Source organism: Pogona vitticeps, chromosome 8 (genome assembly GCF_051106095.1).
Source record: "Pogona vitticeps strain Pit_001003342236 chromosome 8, PviZW2.1, whole genome shotgun sequence".
Classification (NCBI taxonomy): domain Eukaryota; kingdom Metazoa; phylum Chordata; class Lepidosauria; order Squamata; family Agamidae; genus Pogona; species Pogona vitticeps.
Window position 1 is genome coordinate 1117950 of NC_135790.1, and position 13489 is coordinate 1131438.

Genomic DNA, 13489 nt, shown 5'->3' on the forward strand with positions numbered 1-13489 from the left:
AGTCCCAAGCCCCAAGATCTCGCAGTTGTGAAGACAGCGACAACCCGGCCAGCCCAAATTTGACCACCCCTGGGCCTCAAGTCCCCTTCCTCTTGTTGACTGTTGGTCCGGGAGCGGCCCCAGTGGATCTTCTCCCCCAAGCACTGTAATTGCACGATCTCTCATCCTCTGTCGTCCCCTTCTCCTTTTGCCTTCTCGCACTTTCCCAACATCAGGGTCTTTTCCAGGGACTTTAGCCCTGAGGGGCAGTAAATACGCTGGAACAACAACATTCTGACTTCTATTGCACAGGCATGATCTTGCCGTTAATTCAACGAAATGCCAAGGTAAATGCCACAGGGCAAAGCATGCCTGTAACCAGCTTTAAACGCCCCTTAAGAAGATTTTGCCTGGGAAACTTTGCCAGTTATTTTGGGGTGTTCATTTATGATTTTTCTGCACTACTCACATGTTTCAGGTGTGTGCCACACTAAGAGGGGTTTGAAGCTGTCACATTTCTCTAAATTTGCATGGCTCAATAGCAGTGTGCGCGCCCACCGCCTGCACGCTGGAAGCCTGCTCCTTTTGAATGCGCTCAGATTTGTGCCTAGGTAGGCATGCATTGGGCTTCGGCAGAATAACTAAGAGGGGAAACCTGCTTTTGGCTAAAGAATCCATGCATTTAACAAATGCAAGAATAGGCGGCGCCTTTCTAGGCCGCTGATAAAATGCATTTAACGAGAGTCTCGCTGAAGCTCCTTTTTGGGCCAAGATGCTCCAGCTTGGGCTGCAGAACTGCTTTGCCTGGAGGAAAATCCCGCTGCCTTTAAGCAGGGTTCCCCCCCCCCGCAAAAAAAAGGTGCAACACAGGCCCCAAAAGGAATTGGTCCAACCTCTGCCTCAACAACCAGGCAGGAAAACCGGAGCCGCCTGCCCGGGACGACCACCCACCGCGAGGGGCGGGCCCTGGGCTTGCTCCGCCCCGCCCAGGGATTGGTTACGAGCCTGCCCTTCAAAGAAGGAGAACCCGAGATCGGGGAGAGGGGTTTCTACCCGGAGCCGGAAAGGGAGGCGGAACCTCGGGCGGCTAGGAGAGTGTTCCCACCCGGACCCGAAAGAGGAGAGCAACGGAATAGAAGTGGAAAGGAACGCCGTCTCTCTCTCTCTCTCTCTCTCCGGAACCACCGGCCTTAGGGGGAGTGTTCCTAGCCGGAGCTGAAGAAGGAGTGGACCACAACCCCGGAAGTCCCGGCGTCCGAACGACAAGAGGCGTTGGGCGCTTCCGGAGCTGCCGTGAAGGGAGCGAGATGGGTCGGAGCCGCTCCAGGTCTCCTCCGCGGAGGGGTCAGTATCCCAGGGAAGGCCCCCCTTGCACCCTCCCGGGAGGAAGGAAGGAAGGGCCCACCCTTGGATCTCTCTCTCTCTCCCCCTCCCCTCCCCGCCTTCTCCTTTCCCAACCCGGTATCAGGGGGCGGGGGTGGGGTTTCAACGGCCGGCCTCTTGAAGCACCGGGGGGGGGAAGGAGGACCTGCCGCCTCCACGAAGGGCTTTCCACCGTTTTTGTGTCTTTTTTTAAAAAAATCCTATTACGAAATAATGTCCTCCCTCTCCACCCTCCCCCCCCAAGCAGGCCTCGGGGCTGGACTACCTCACAGGGTTGTGAGCAATGGTGCCAACCCCCCCCCCCCGGGCCACTTCCCCTCACAGCCGTCCTTTGCAAAAGGAAAAAGGGGCAGGTGGTTGGACCAGGCCTAGGAGAAGGGTGGGGTCGAGAGAGTGAACAGAATCCGAGGATGATGGAGTCGGGAGGGGCCTGGAAGGCCGTCGAGTCCAACCCCCCTGCTCCAGGCAGGAATCCAAGCCGATCTCCCCGTTTTCTCTTCATGAAGGGCTCTCCATACCTTCCTTCTGGTCATAGGAGCACAGGATATTGAGGTGGGAGGGGGGAGGTTGTCTGTTCTCTTTCGCTTTTTAGAGGAGAAAGGTTGCAGAAAAAGATACATTAGATACACTCCCAAGTGAAAGAGAAAACCTGTCCCTGCTCAGCCTTTGTGAGTATATTGGTTAACTTTATAGCCAAAACTCAATATGGAAGAGAAAGGGGTAGGCTGCTTTATATTTCAAGGAGGAAGGAGAGGATAACATTCTAATTAATGTTAGCGTGGGATATTGGCCCCCTCCAAATTAAAGCATTTAGAAACCACAACTGAGTTATTGCATAGAAACATTTATATTTTTTATAGGCAGCTGAATAGGAAAGTAATGCACCCCTTTTTATTAAGGTTCAAGGACACAGGCTACACCCAATATTGTCTGAGTTGGATGAACCCGATGAATAAATGGAAGTTGTGAAGTGAATGCTGATTTGTTCAGTGGCACTATCAGTTACCTATAACCCCATGAATTTTATTTTTATTTAAGTGAAAGAGGGGCATTCTCTTACTATTGAGCAGCCTCTAAAGATGTAAGCATTTTAATGAAAGAACTCAACAGGTTTCTTCGTGTCATAATCTTTGGAGAGTTGATTGAACTGTATTGTTGTTATTAGAATTTTCAGCCTTAAATCAGTGAGAGAGTGAAAGATGGTGGGCCAGACTTTTCCTGTGGGAATGACATTGAAAAACTGAAAACCATGCCTTGTTGTTTTGAAGTTCCTTGCTGGGTATGATGTGTTACTGCAGGAAAACCAGCCAAACTGCTTTCAGATGCAAGCAGTGTATTGCAACTGGAGCAACCGTTCCATATCCTTCTCTTTGTTAAGAGCGTCGGCGTTCCCGATCAACTTCACGTGAGAGAAGACGACGGGAGCGATCCAGGTCTCGGGAAAGGGACAGGAGGAGAAGTCGTTCACGTTCCCCACACAGGCGACGATCCAGGTGAGGAGATGGTGACTGATCGTAGTGCACAGTTTCTGGTGAGCCTGTTCTGGTCAGCGCCATTCTTGTCGAAGCCACAGATAAGCTCTTGCCCTTATCGAGAGTCTGAGGAATGAGGGCAATCTATCAATATTTACTTTTATTTTTTAAAAAAATTATTACTACTTTGCATGTTAATTGGCTAGTTTTCTTTAAAGTAAGTTACTGTATCTCTCTGGCTGCTGTTTCCTCCCTCCCTACCTACCTACCTAGCAAATGACAGGAAAATCCTTTGCTTCTTCTGTCTATGGCCTGGGAAAATTGCAACTGGGCTTTGAAATTAAATTTTGTCTTTTATGTTGTCTTTGTGATAATATAAAACAATCTTGACTATTCTCCCTCTCACCTCCAGCAGTGGCTTGGTTGTGGTGTTTGACAATGTGACTATATTAGCTATCTGTTACATTGATAAATATTTTCTGGGCAGCTGAAAGATCACGAGAAAGCCATTTCTCTTAAGTGTCAGCCGTATACTGGAACAAGCTGCTTCTGTGTGCAAACTAATCCTTGTGTCCATTTGTCCTTCTGTCTTTTTCAGAAATAACCTCCCTTTGTTCTTCCAATACATTGTTTCGTACCTTCTCTGTTTGTATGGTATCTTATCATTCTGGACTTTGTTTTTGTACCAAACTGTAATCCATTTGAGTAGCTGGCTTTAATCTTAGACTGTCAGTTAATAAGTGCAAAGTGGCCACATAATGGAGAGTGTTCAAATTTCAAAAATGAAGGCTAGGTTCAACTTGATGTATTGCTCATTGGAATGTTGTGGGGGTCTTTCTGTCATATTCAGTAAAAAATGTGCATAGCATGTGGAGTTGTTGTGAGAATAAAATGGGATAATCCTTCATGTTCCGCTCCCTACAAAACAGCCACAGGCTCTGGCTTCAACATCTAGCTAGAGCATCTGCCATAACTGCCCTCCTCCACTCTTTCCTTTCAAGTCCCTATGGCAAAATAGCAGTATGTTGGATCTATACTCCTTTGTGCTTATGGTCAGTTATATATATATATATATATATATATATATATATAAACCCCTCAGCCCATTTTCTGCTGAAATTCAGACTGTTCATGATAGCTGTCATAAGCTGGGAGATGTACCTTATCCTTTCCTTTGCCACTCAAGCAAAACCTGTGCTGGTTCCACTTTTTAGATCTCCTCGCCGGCACAGATCCAGTTCCAGTTCCCCTTCCCGACAGAAAGAAAGGCGAGATGATGAAAAGAAAGAGAACAAGGATGCCAAAAGCAAAGAGCGTCAGATTACAGGTAATAAAGCAGAGGCCTGTCATGTTTCTGTAAAATGTGCCCGGCCAGAAGGCCTCCACCAGAGACACCAGGAAGAGATTTCCGAGAGGAGGGCGATCTTCATCTTATTGCAGCAGAAACAACAAGGAGTCTTAAAGGCACTTTAAAAACTAACAAGTACACTTCATGGACTCTAGCCCCCTTCTTTAGACACATGTAAAAACTGGGCTACAATTCACACGGTGTTTATGTGCTATTAAGTTGCATTCCCAACTTCTGGCGACTTTATGAGTGAGCCATCTCCAGAAAACCCTGTCCTCAAATGCCCGGCTCAGCTCTTGCAAACTCAAGACTGTGGCTTCCTTTAGGGAGCGAGTCCTTCTCGTATTCGGCCTTCCTCTTTTCCCAGCGTTATTGTCTTTTCCAGAGAATCCTGCCTTCTCATGTGTGTCCAAAGTAGGACTGGTTTTTGTTTGTTTGTTTGTTTTGTTTTGCCTCCAGAGATAATTCAGGCTTGATTTAATCTAAGACCCGCTTGTTTGTCTTTCTGGTAGGCGAAGGTATCTCCAAAGCTCTCCTCCAACACATTTCACACAAATCAATCTTGTTCCTGTCGTATTTCACAATACTGTATTCAGAAAAAATAAGTCAGTGTTTCAGGTGCCCCAAGACTCCATATTATTTTTCCAAAGAAGAAAGGCCACTTCCCTTTTCTTGCAATGTATGGGCGCATTTGTTTCCTGTTCAGATCTTCTCCTGAAATGCTGTTGTTGCTTCCTTGTTGCATTTCCAAAGTATTTTTATTCTGAATTACACTGGACCTGTGTGGCCTTGGGCAAGCTGCACAGTCCCAGAAGGGCCCCCAGAAGAAGGGAAGGGTAAACCGCTTCTGAGTACTTTCTCTACCTGGAAAACTCCGAAAGGAGTTACCATAAGTCGGAATTGACTTGATAATACACAATAATAATAATAATAGTTATTATTATTATATGAAGAGGGGGGGAAAGAAATGGTACAAACAACATACTGTACATTAAAATGTTGGTAGAATCTGGAACTGGATGAGCTTGGCATTTTGTACCTGCGAAAAGCCCTTTTGCTAAAGCCAAGTAACAAAAACATTCAAGAGTAATTATCTTTTATGTTCTTTGCACTTTCCGATTCTTGGAGAACAAAAGTACAAAGTAACATGTGGTCCTATTGAATTAGCCTAGATTGGAATTATGAGTTGTTCACAGTATCTCATTCTTAATAAGATGGAGTGGGAAAGAAGGCTGTTTTGCAGCTATTAAGGATGCAAGAGGATTAAATGTGTCCCATAATTTATTTGTGTTTTTTTTTATACAGCTGATTGTATCTAAAAGGAAAATACTGTAACCATGAAGGGAAAACAAGGGAACCCAAAGTCTTGCAGTGCCTGGATTAAGACCCTTTTAAATGCCTGAAGGGTTCCTGAATGGGAGGCGAGCAGGAGTATACAAATTCCCAAAGTGGGCCAGACCCTGAAGGAGCCGTTGTTTTATTCCATTTCATGGCAGAGCCTGAGGGCTGCATCAGGTACCGCTGTGTCGCAGCCCGATGGCATTCAGCAATGCCTGCTGGGCAGCAAAGGGGTCAGCCTCTGGGTTGACTTTTGTCAGTGGCTAGTGCTGCCATGCCCTTCAGCCACATCAAGTATTGGCTGTTGGTTGAATAAACCAACCCATGACGTAACAGACACTGTCAAAAAATGAGTTTAAGAAGATGAAGTTCATAGTAATTAGCAGAAAATCAAGAAGACTAATTGTCTCAACCAACTGTACCATGAGCACATCACTAGAAGCGGAGCTTTCTTGAGAGGTTCGGTCCATGTCTTTGTCCTAACACCACATTTTATGGGTCCAAAAGTGGCCGGTTAACTTGCTTTTGATTTGTGATTTGTTTTCAAGTGTGATTGTTCTGTTCCACAGGTATGTGGAATCACATGGAAGCACAACTCTTGAGGGAGAACATTTTATTGTTTTCTAATTACGAAGGTAGCGTCTTGTGTGTTTCTGCTCCGAGAAATGGAGTTAAGGTCCCCAAATGAGCGTAAACAATGTGTTGACAAATACAAGTACAGTGTCTTGGAATTAGGTTGAATCTACAGCAGGATCCTGGCCAAGCAAAAAAGTCAGAATAGAGATGCCTAGAGCTGCTTTCTGAGGAAGAAAGGGATAAGCTGTGAAGACTTTGAAGATTTTCATTGCATAGTTCCAGGTAGTTCTACTATATGGTATGGAGTTGTCAATTTTAACACAGACTGTTTTATGAAATGTAGAAGAATTTGAAACATAGGTTTATTACAGAACGTTAAGAATTTCTTGGATGGATACAGGACCTATGAAGAAGTACCAAAATGAACAGAAGTCATCAAACACATAAAAAGCAGAAAGCTTGAATACTTTGGTTATGTGATGAGAAAGGAAAAGTACAGGTTGCTGCTGCTTGATCATTCAAGGTGAAACAAGCAGGAAGAGGAAAAGGTTTTAGCTGAAGAAGGTGGAGAACATCTTGGATGCCTGACTTCGTGCAGAGTTTCTGTGTTCAAAAGCAGAATAGTCACAAGGGCTTTCTTGTCTGCGGTGGGAGCAAAACAGTAAAAGAAGCAGGATAGTGCCTGCTGTGGCAGAGAGGGAATTGTGTGTCTCTGCTTCTGAAAACCCAAGGTTAGCTACAACTCAGAAATCTGCCTCTTTGCGTTGGGTGATGTGGAATCTTGAACACATTGCTTGTAGGAAAGCTATAAATTTCATTCATCAGTACACTCTGCCTTCCCTTCCCACTCACCCTCTAAAAGGCTTTTATGTCTTTCTGGAAATTTAAACATGTGGTAGCTCCAGTTTGATCTTGGGAAGTGAAAAACAAATGTTGCTTTTTGATGATTCCATGCCGTTCTTGATCCCAGTTCACTCTGCCCTGTGGAAGTTGGAAGGTTCTCCTCATTGCCTTCGGCTCCTCTTTTTAATCTACCTGTTGTGTCTTGGTTTCTTTTCCAGAAGAAGATCTGGAGGGCAAGACAGAGGAAGAGATTGAAATGATGAAAATGATGGGCTTTGCCACATTTGACTCAACAAAGGTGAATACATATGTGACCAGCCCTACTAACCTGGCTCATATCCCTTGAAATGGCCCTTTCCTTTCACTGCACTTGCCTGAAGCCCAGATTATAAGAGTCCAAATGGTGTTTAAATTGAAACATAAGAATAAGATCACAACGGTTAAATTGCACAGTCTTAAGCTTGAGGTTACATGAATCCTAAGTGTCAGCTTTTCCATGCCAGAACTAGCTCTCCCTGATACAAGTACAGTACCATAGAAATCATAGAAAAGTGAAATTGGAAGGGGCCTACAAAGGCCATCAAGTCCAACCCCCTTCTCAAGGCAGGAATACCATCAAAGCCTAACTGCCAGGTGATTAAGTTTTTCTTGAATGCCTCCAGTGTTGGAGCACTCACCAGCTCCCGAGGTAACTGGTTCCACTGTTGTACTGCTCTGACCATTAGGAAGTTTTTCCTGATATTCAGCTGAAATCTGGCTTCATGGCACTTGAGCCTATTACAACATTTCCTGCACTCTGGAATGATCGAGAACAGATCCTGCCCCTCCTCTGTTTGGCAGCCTTTCTAATATTTGAAAAGTGCTGCCTTCTGTCTTCTTTTCTCCAGGCCAAACATGCCCAATTCTTTCAGCCTTTCCTCGTAAGGCTTAGTTTCCAACCCCCTGATCGTCCTTGTCACCCTCCTCTGTACTTGTTCCAATTTGTCAGCATCCTTCTTGAAGTGTGGTGTCCTGAACTGGACACAATACTCAAGGTGAAGCCTAAATAGTGCTGAATAATTATGCAGCCCATTGTAAAACCCAGACTCCTTTCCTTCGATACAATTTAACTCCCTCCTGTCCCCTTCATCTTTATCTCTCTCCTGCTGGCTCCTTTGGAATGGCTCTCCTCCTGACTTCTTCCAGCCAATCACTTTCTTTCTGTTGTGGTTGGGTAAAAGGCGTGAGGGTTCCATCACAACATATAATACCATAGCCACTTTGTGCTTTGTCTCTTAGTTCTTAGGCCCAGAGCATCATGTGGGGATGCTGTGTCCCCTCTTGTGCCAGCAACTCAGAAGCAAGGCCATCCATGCCAGTGCCAAAGGTCTGAACATCAGCAGGATGTGCTGCCGAGTGCATAATTCCACCCTCCTGTGTTTCAAGCCTTGATTCGAATGGATTCGGTAGTACCCACAGGAGGGTTAAACTTTGGAAAAGGCGGCTGAAACAGATTTTCCGGGGGGGGGGTAATGGAACTCCAGTGCCCCATTCCTCTCCTTGTCTTGTCTCCAAGGGTAGCCAAGCCAAAATAAATTACTGGAGCTCATGCTAAAAGGGGGACTTCATTTTGCAAAATAAGAGAATTCAAGCACTTCTTGCTCGCTGGGGCTGAGATCCTCTTGCTTACTACATCGAGGTGCATTTGAGTAGGGGATCTGGTAAGTCTACTCCTCTGTAACTAACCTTGATTCCAATGGGCCTACTCTGGTTGTGGCTTATTATGCTAAAGTCACAACCAGAGTTGAGTCAGTGGAAGTTGAGTCACTGAGCCCCCACTAATTCAGTGGGCCTCTTTTAGTGTGACTTGCTGTGCTAAACAACAGGATTTGCGTTAAGAATTTGGACTTGCTTGACAAGATTTTTTTTAAGTGTAGAGGATACGTAATGCTGGAGTCATCTCTTCAGCTGCAAATTTGGTAAATGCACACCAACGGGAGTTCGTACTGGTGCAATAGACAGGCATGCAGGAGGTACCTTCTAGCGGCTGCTGCTGTTTGTGCCTGCGTATTTGTGTGCACAAAAATGGATTAACTAAAGCTCCTTTGGTGGAGGCTGATGGTCGCCTGTTTCTCACAACACCTACATCTGCCTGGAGTGGTAAAACAGAGGAAAGACAGTAATAGGTGCCTGAAGGAATAAGACTTTGGATGGGTGGAGCCATTAAAATCTCATGTATCAGCTGTTTATTAAGTGCTTGATTGGTCTCTCGCCTCCATAAATTTCCCCATATGTTTTTTTTCAAGCAACCTAGGCTGTTGCCATCATTGCATCCTGAATCCCCCAAGTTAAGTTGTGTGTCTGAATGTGTGCAATATCATAGCCAGTTCATGCAATTATATGCACTCTTTTGTAGCTTCCAGTCAGTTAGTCATCAGAAGGAAATCTCTGGCTAGGCTAGAACTTTTTCATCAACGCATCCCACCCCAGCTGTTCTCCCATCATTAACTTGCACCACAGATACGAGATTGACGGTGCTCAAATAGCATTTTGAATTCCTCTGCGAGATTCCCCAGAACAGTGGATTGATACTTCTACAGGTGGTCCTCTGCAGTGCTGCTGGAGAATTTTAGAAGTGTTGTGTGCTCCTTGAGTACGTACAGGGTGGTTGTGTCGTCTAGTGTCCCTTGTGAGCCTATAATAATCTCTAGAAAAAGGACTGGTCTGGCTTGCAGTATTTTTTTATTTTTTTGCTTATGTTTGTACTAGAACCATGTGGGCCTTGTTTTAAAGAAACCCATAACACGGAAGAATTTGCTTTGCCTTCCATCACTAAACTTGGCTCCCAGAACTTGCAACAGACAGCGAGGTTTGCTCAACCTCTTGTAATCTGAAGGTGGCTTTGTGTTTCTTTGTGTTTTGCAGGGCAAGAAAGTGGACGGTTCTGCCAACGCCTATGCTATCAACGTGTCACAGAAGAGGAAGTACAGGTTGGTTTTTTCTTCTGCTCGGACAGCTTGCTCCTGTAGTTGGGAAGCGGCTGACTCTTCCGGGGTGGAGTAGAGTGAGTGGCCCAGCAGCAACAAAGTCATCAGGATACTTGCAAAAAGATCGCTGGGTGTTGCTTCAAGCCCCCGTCCCCCTCCCCTTGAAAAAAAAATAACAAAAGGATCAGAGAGGAAGTGTTGTTTTTTGAGCTTACAGCTTGCAGAATTCTGTAGCCGGAGGGGCAGAGACTGTGCTAACGGTGGGATTCTGCAAGCCATAGGCCAAAAGAAAAAAGCAACACACTTATTTCTGTACAGAACGGATTGCCCTTCTCAGTGTGGGAGCAGTTTAGTTAGCCAATACTGAGCAGCAATCAGACACTCTGATCCTCCTTGGACTGAGCTAAAAAAAGCCCTCAAACCTTTAGAGTTGCATTTGGGAGACAAAGTAGTTTCTTGCAACCCTTGGTTTTCAAAAGCCTATTGATGTTAACGTCTCTGTGCCAGTTAACATTTTGACAGTGGTCAGAATGTTGACACACTGAGTCATACAAGTTTCTGCTGCACTAAACTCTTGTTGGTGAAAACACAATAGACATTTTCTAAGGTTAGATATATGTTTGTTATGCTTTGGCCCAGAATTGTGTTTTGGTAACACAATATTGGGACCCTAAGTTGGCTTTAACTCTTCTGGCATGAAAGCCCATTTTCCTAGCTCTCATAGTTGCAAAAACAAGCTTGACAATCCATGGGCGATCTGCAAAGCAGTTTCAGAAAAAATCAGAAGGGCTATGAGAAATTGGGAACTGGCTTCAACGTACTTCACTATTAATGTTTGCTTTCTCTCGTTGCAGGCAATATATGAACCGAAAAGGTGGATTCAATCGGCCTCTAGATTTTATTGCCTAATATCTGATTGGGATAAGGCACGAAAGATGACTTTGTTCTAGTCCCTTAATTGTCTTAAGACCAACACCTGTGGCTAAGAGGATGCCAGCTTCTTCCCACACAGGGCAGGAATCTTGTTTCTGGAGATGCTGTGAAAGTGACATTGTCTCATAGGGTTATGGGGCTTTCTCAGATTTTTAGTAGGTAAGGAGTTTTATTTTTGCACAGTTTTAATCTTGAGTGCGTTCTGTTTCCCTGTCCTGTGCAGACTTCTGTTTTTAAATATTGTTGCTTCCATTAAAAAGAAAAAGCTGTTTTGTCTTTGTGGACACGTTGGAAGTTGGACAGCCACCTAACGATTAGGATACAAAATGGTTTGGTGTGTATTCCTGTAATATGTTAGCTGGATATGGAAGTTAAGTTTTGAAGTTGTTGTTTTTTCCTTTGAGCATTTCTTGATCTGTCAGACTGTTCAGAGATTACACTTTCCCTCCCCGCCATCGCCACTCTGCAGAAAGACACTGCCGTGTTTTCTTAATTTTATAAAAATTATTTCCATTTCTATTCTGCCCTTTCCCACAATGAAACTTGCTGTTGTTTAGCTAAGGGCTCCCACATCAGCATACAAGACTGTTAATACAGCTCAGATTTCATTTCTTGGTTTGCTTGCAATCCTTGGACAGGTCTGGAAGGCAAGCAGGATCAGGCGGTTACAGCCATCACCTGCTTCGAATATTTGGTAATCAGAACAGAGTTGTCTAGGCTAAAGGTCTCCAAACTAATCTCCATTATTTTATCTGGCTCCCTTTAAAAATTAGGCAAACCAGTGGTCATTGCTACTTCTTATGTTCCTTTGAAAGAATTAATAGTAGAGAAAGCTACCAGCTTTGGTAATTAATTCTTGCTTGTTATGCTGAGTGTTTTCCCTCCCCTCGGGTCTGAACATACTTCAGATGTAGAAAAGGGTGTTTGTTTCCCCTGCTGTTCACATCCCCCTTTCTCTCAGTCCTCTCATGTGGACGTTGGGTGGCTTTTGCCATGCTGCAGATGATGTGCTAAGGTAAGAAGAAACCACCTTGCAGTGACAGGAACCGGAGTTGTGCGGTCGAATGCATCAGTACCTTGTGTAAAATGCCCCTAGATGCTGGTGCCATTTTAGCCTTTCTGTTTTGGAGGCTGTCTTAGCAAGGAGGTGAAGGCCAGCACTGTGAGCTGTCCGTATGGTGCACACCTCATTGGGAATTAGTCCCATTGAATTTAATATGACAGCACTCTTAATTGGGCTTGAAGTGCATCCGTTCATTTTGGCATCTTCTGCTGCTGAACACCCATTATTTTGGCTTTCAACAACTAAGAGGTACAATCCAGATTAAAATCAGAAGCTCAACTTCCTTTGACCTAGAATGGCAATAGGATTTATTCCTCCTACACACTAGTGCATGTGGAGTCCTAAAGCTAACAGGATGTTGCTAGCTCACACTGCAAGAGGGTGTGCCTTATGTAAGATTATCTCACAGACAAATCTAAAGTCATTCTCTCTGTCCCTTTTATACACACACACACACTGTGTCTCCTTCAAGTAAACATCTCATTTGTTCCTCATTAATAAATGTTCTGTTAAGAATGAGAATCAGTAGTCAGTGATGAGAACTATATTTTAGAATTGGTTGAATATATGAAGTTTTCAGGGCTGCAAGACTGCAGTTTTAAGTACAGTAATCCCACCTGAAGAAGTGGGAATTTTCCGTTAAGTACCCCAAGGATCCTGTTCCGATTGGTTCAGGAATATACTTTGTTTTCCTATTTTGAAGTTTTTGAGTGACTTCATTTGGATTAACCAGGAAATACAAGTGTGAAGTTAAGCCTGAATTGTCAACAAAATTCATAATTTATATTTAGTAGGCTCACGGTGATACAAGACAAGACTGTGGTCCCGAGAAATGTAACAGTAGCACTCTAGATGTTCATATGTTTTAAGGGCCACCTATAGCCCCAGTGAAGGTGGCCCTTGAAATCAGGTTCAAATATGGAAGTACGTAATCCCAAAGTTTCTGTGCCCTTTACAGTCAAACGATGATAACATGTTTTAGTGCCCAGTGCTGGTGGGATGCAGAATTTCATCCCTTCCTACTCAATCCATACCCCAACCCCCAAGTAGCACACACACAAAAAAAACCTTCTCCAGAATGGTTCTCAGCTCTCAGTCTTTCTTTCGTGTCTTCTGGAGAGGTTTGGGGGATATTTCTGTCTATACTAATAAAGTTAATGCTTTTGCATGGATTTTAGAGGCTTTTTTCCTACATTGAGAACAAGTAAAAGATGCATATGGATAGACTTTGTTTTTTGATTTGGCTAAATTAATCAATGAATGGTTTTATGGATTTCTGTAACATCTTGCTGAAAGAAGGGATGTAGTTTTCCCGAAAGCTTGCAAGTAGTTTTGTGCTCGGGGTGGGGTGGCAGGGTGGAGGTTTGGTCTAACAGCAATAGTTGCCCACTGCTGCATTAGAATAGGCTTCTTTTTAAAAAATACCTACAGTTGCATGATTCAGGTGTAAAATCAAATGACTGAGTTGAATTAAATTTTTATTGGATCACTAAAATGTTATACATAAGAAGAGTTTAAATGTTCTTCAAGACTTGTTGAGGCATTGGTTTTATAAAAATTTGGAGGTGGGGGTTAAGAAGACAACAGG

The 13489-nt window shown here is 44.2% G+C and overlaps 1 protein-coding gene and 1 long non-coding RNA gene across 3 annotated transcripts in view; both read left to right on the forward strand.

Moving 5' to 3' along the window:
* Nucleotides 1–13489, forward strand: part of LOC144584171 (uncharacterized) — a 294410-nt gene that overhangs the window by 58524 nt on the left and 222397 nt on the right. The gene's annotated exons all lie outside the window — the stretch shown is intronic.
* On the forward strand, nt 1065–11114 carry SNRNP27 (small nuclear ribonucleoprotein U4/U6.U5 subunit 27). Of its 2 annotated transcripts, none has more exons than XR_013538262.1 (6): nt 1065–1323; nt 2661–2855; nt 4049–4161; nt 7158–7237; nt 9844–9908; nt 10760–11114. XR_013538262.1 is itself a non-coding variant. In XM_020780135.3 (6 exons), the coding sequence occupies exons 1-6, from the start codon at nt 1287–1289 to the stop codon at nt 10812–10814; spliced, it is 465 nt and encodes a 154-aa protein (XP_020635794.3). In that variant the 5' UTR covers nt 1090–1286; the 3' UTR covers nt 10815–11114. The 2 variants fall into 2 exon arrangements, 1 of the variants encoding a protein (XP_020635794.3); XM_020780135.3 differs by having other exon boundaries at nt 1090–1323; nt 2741–2855.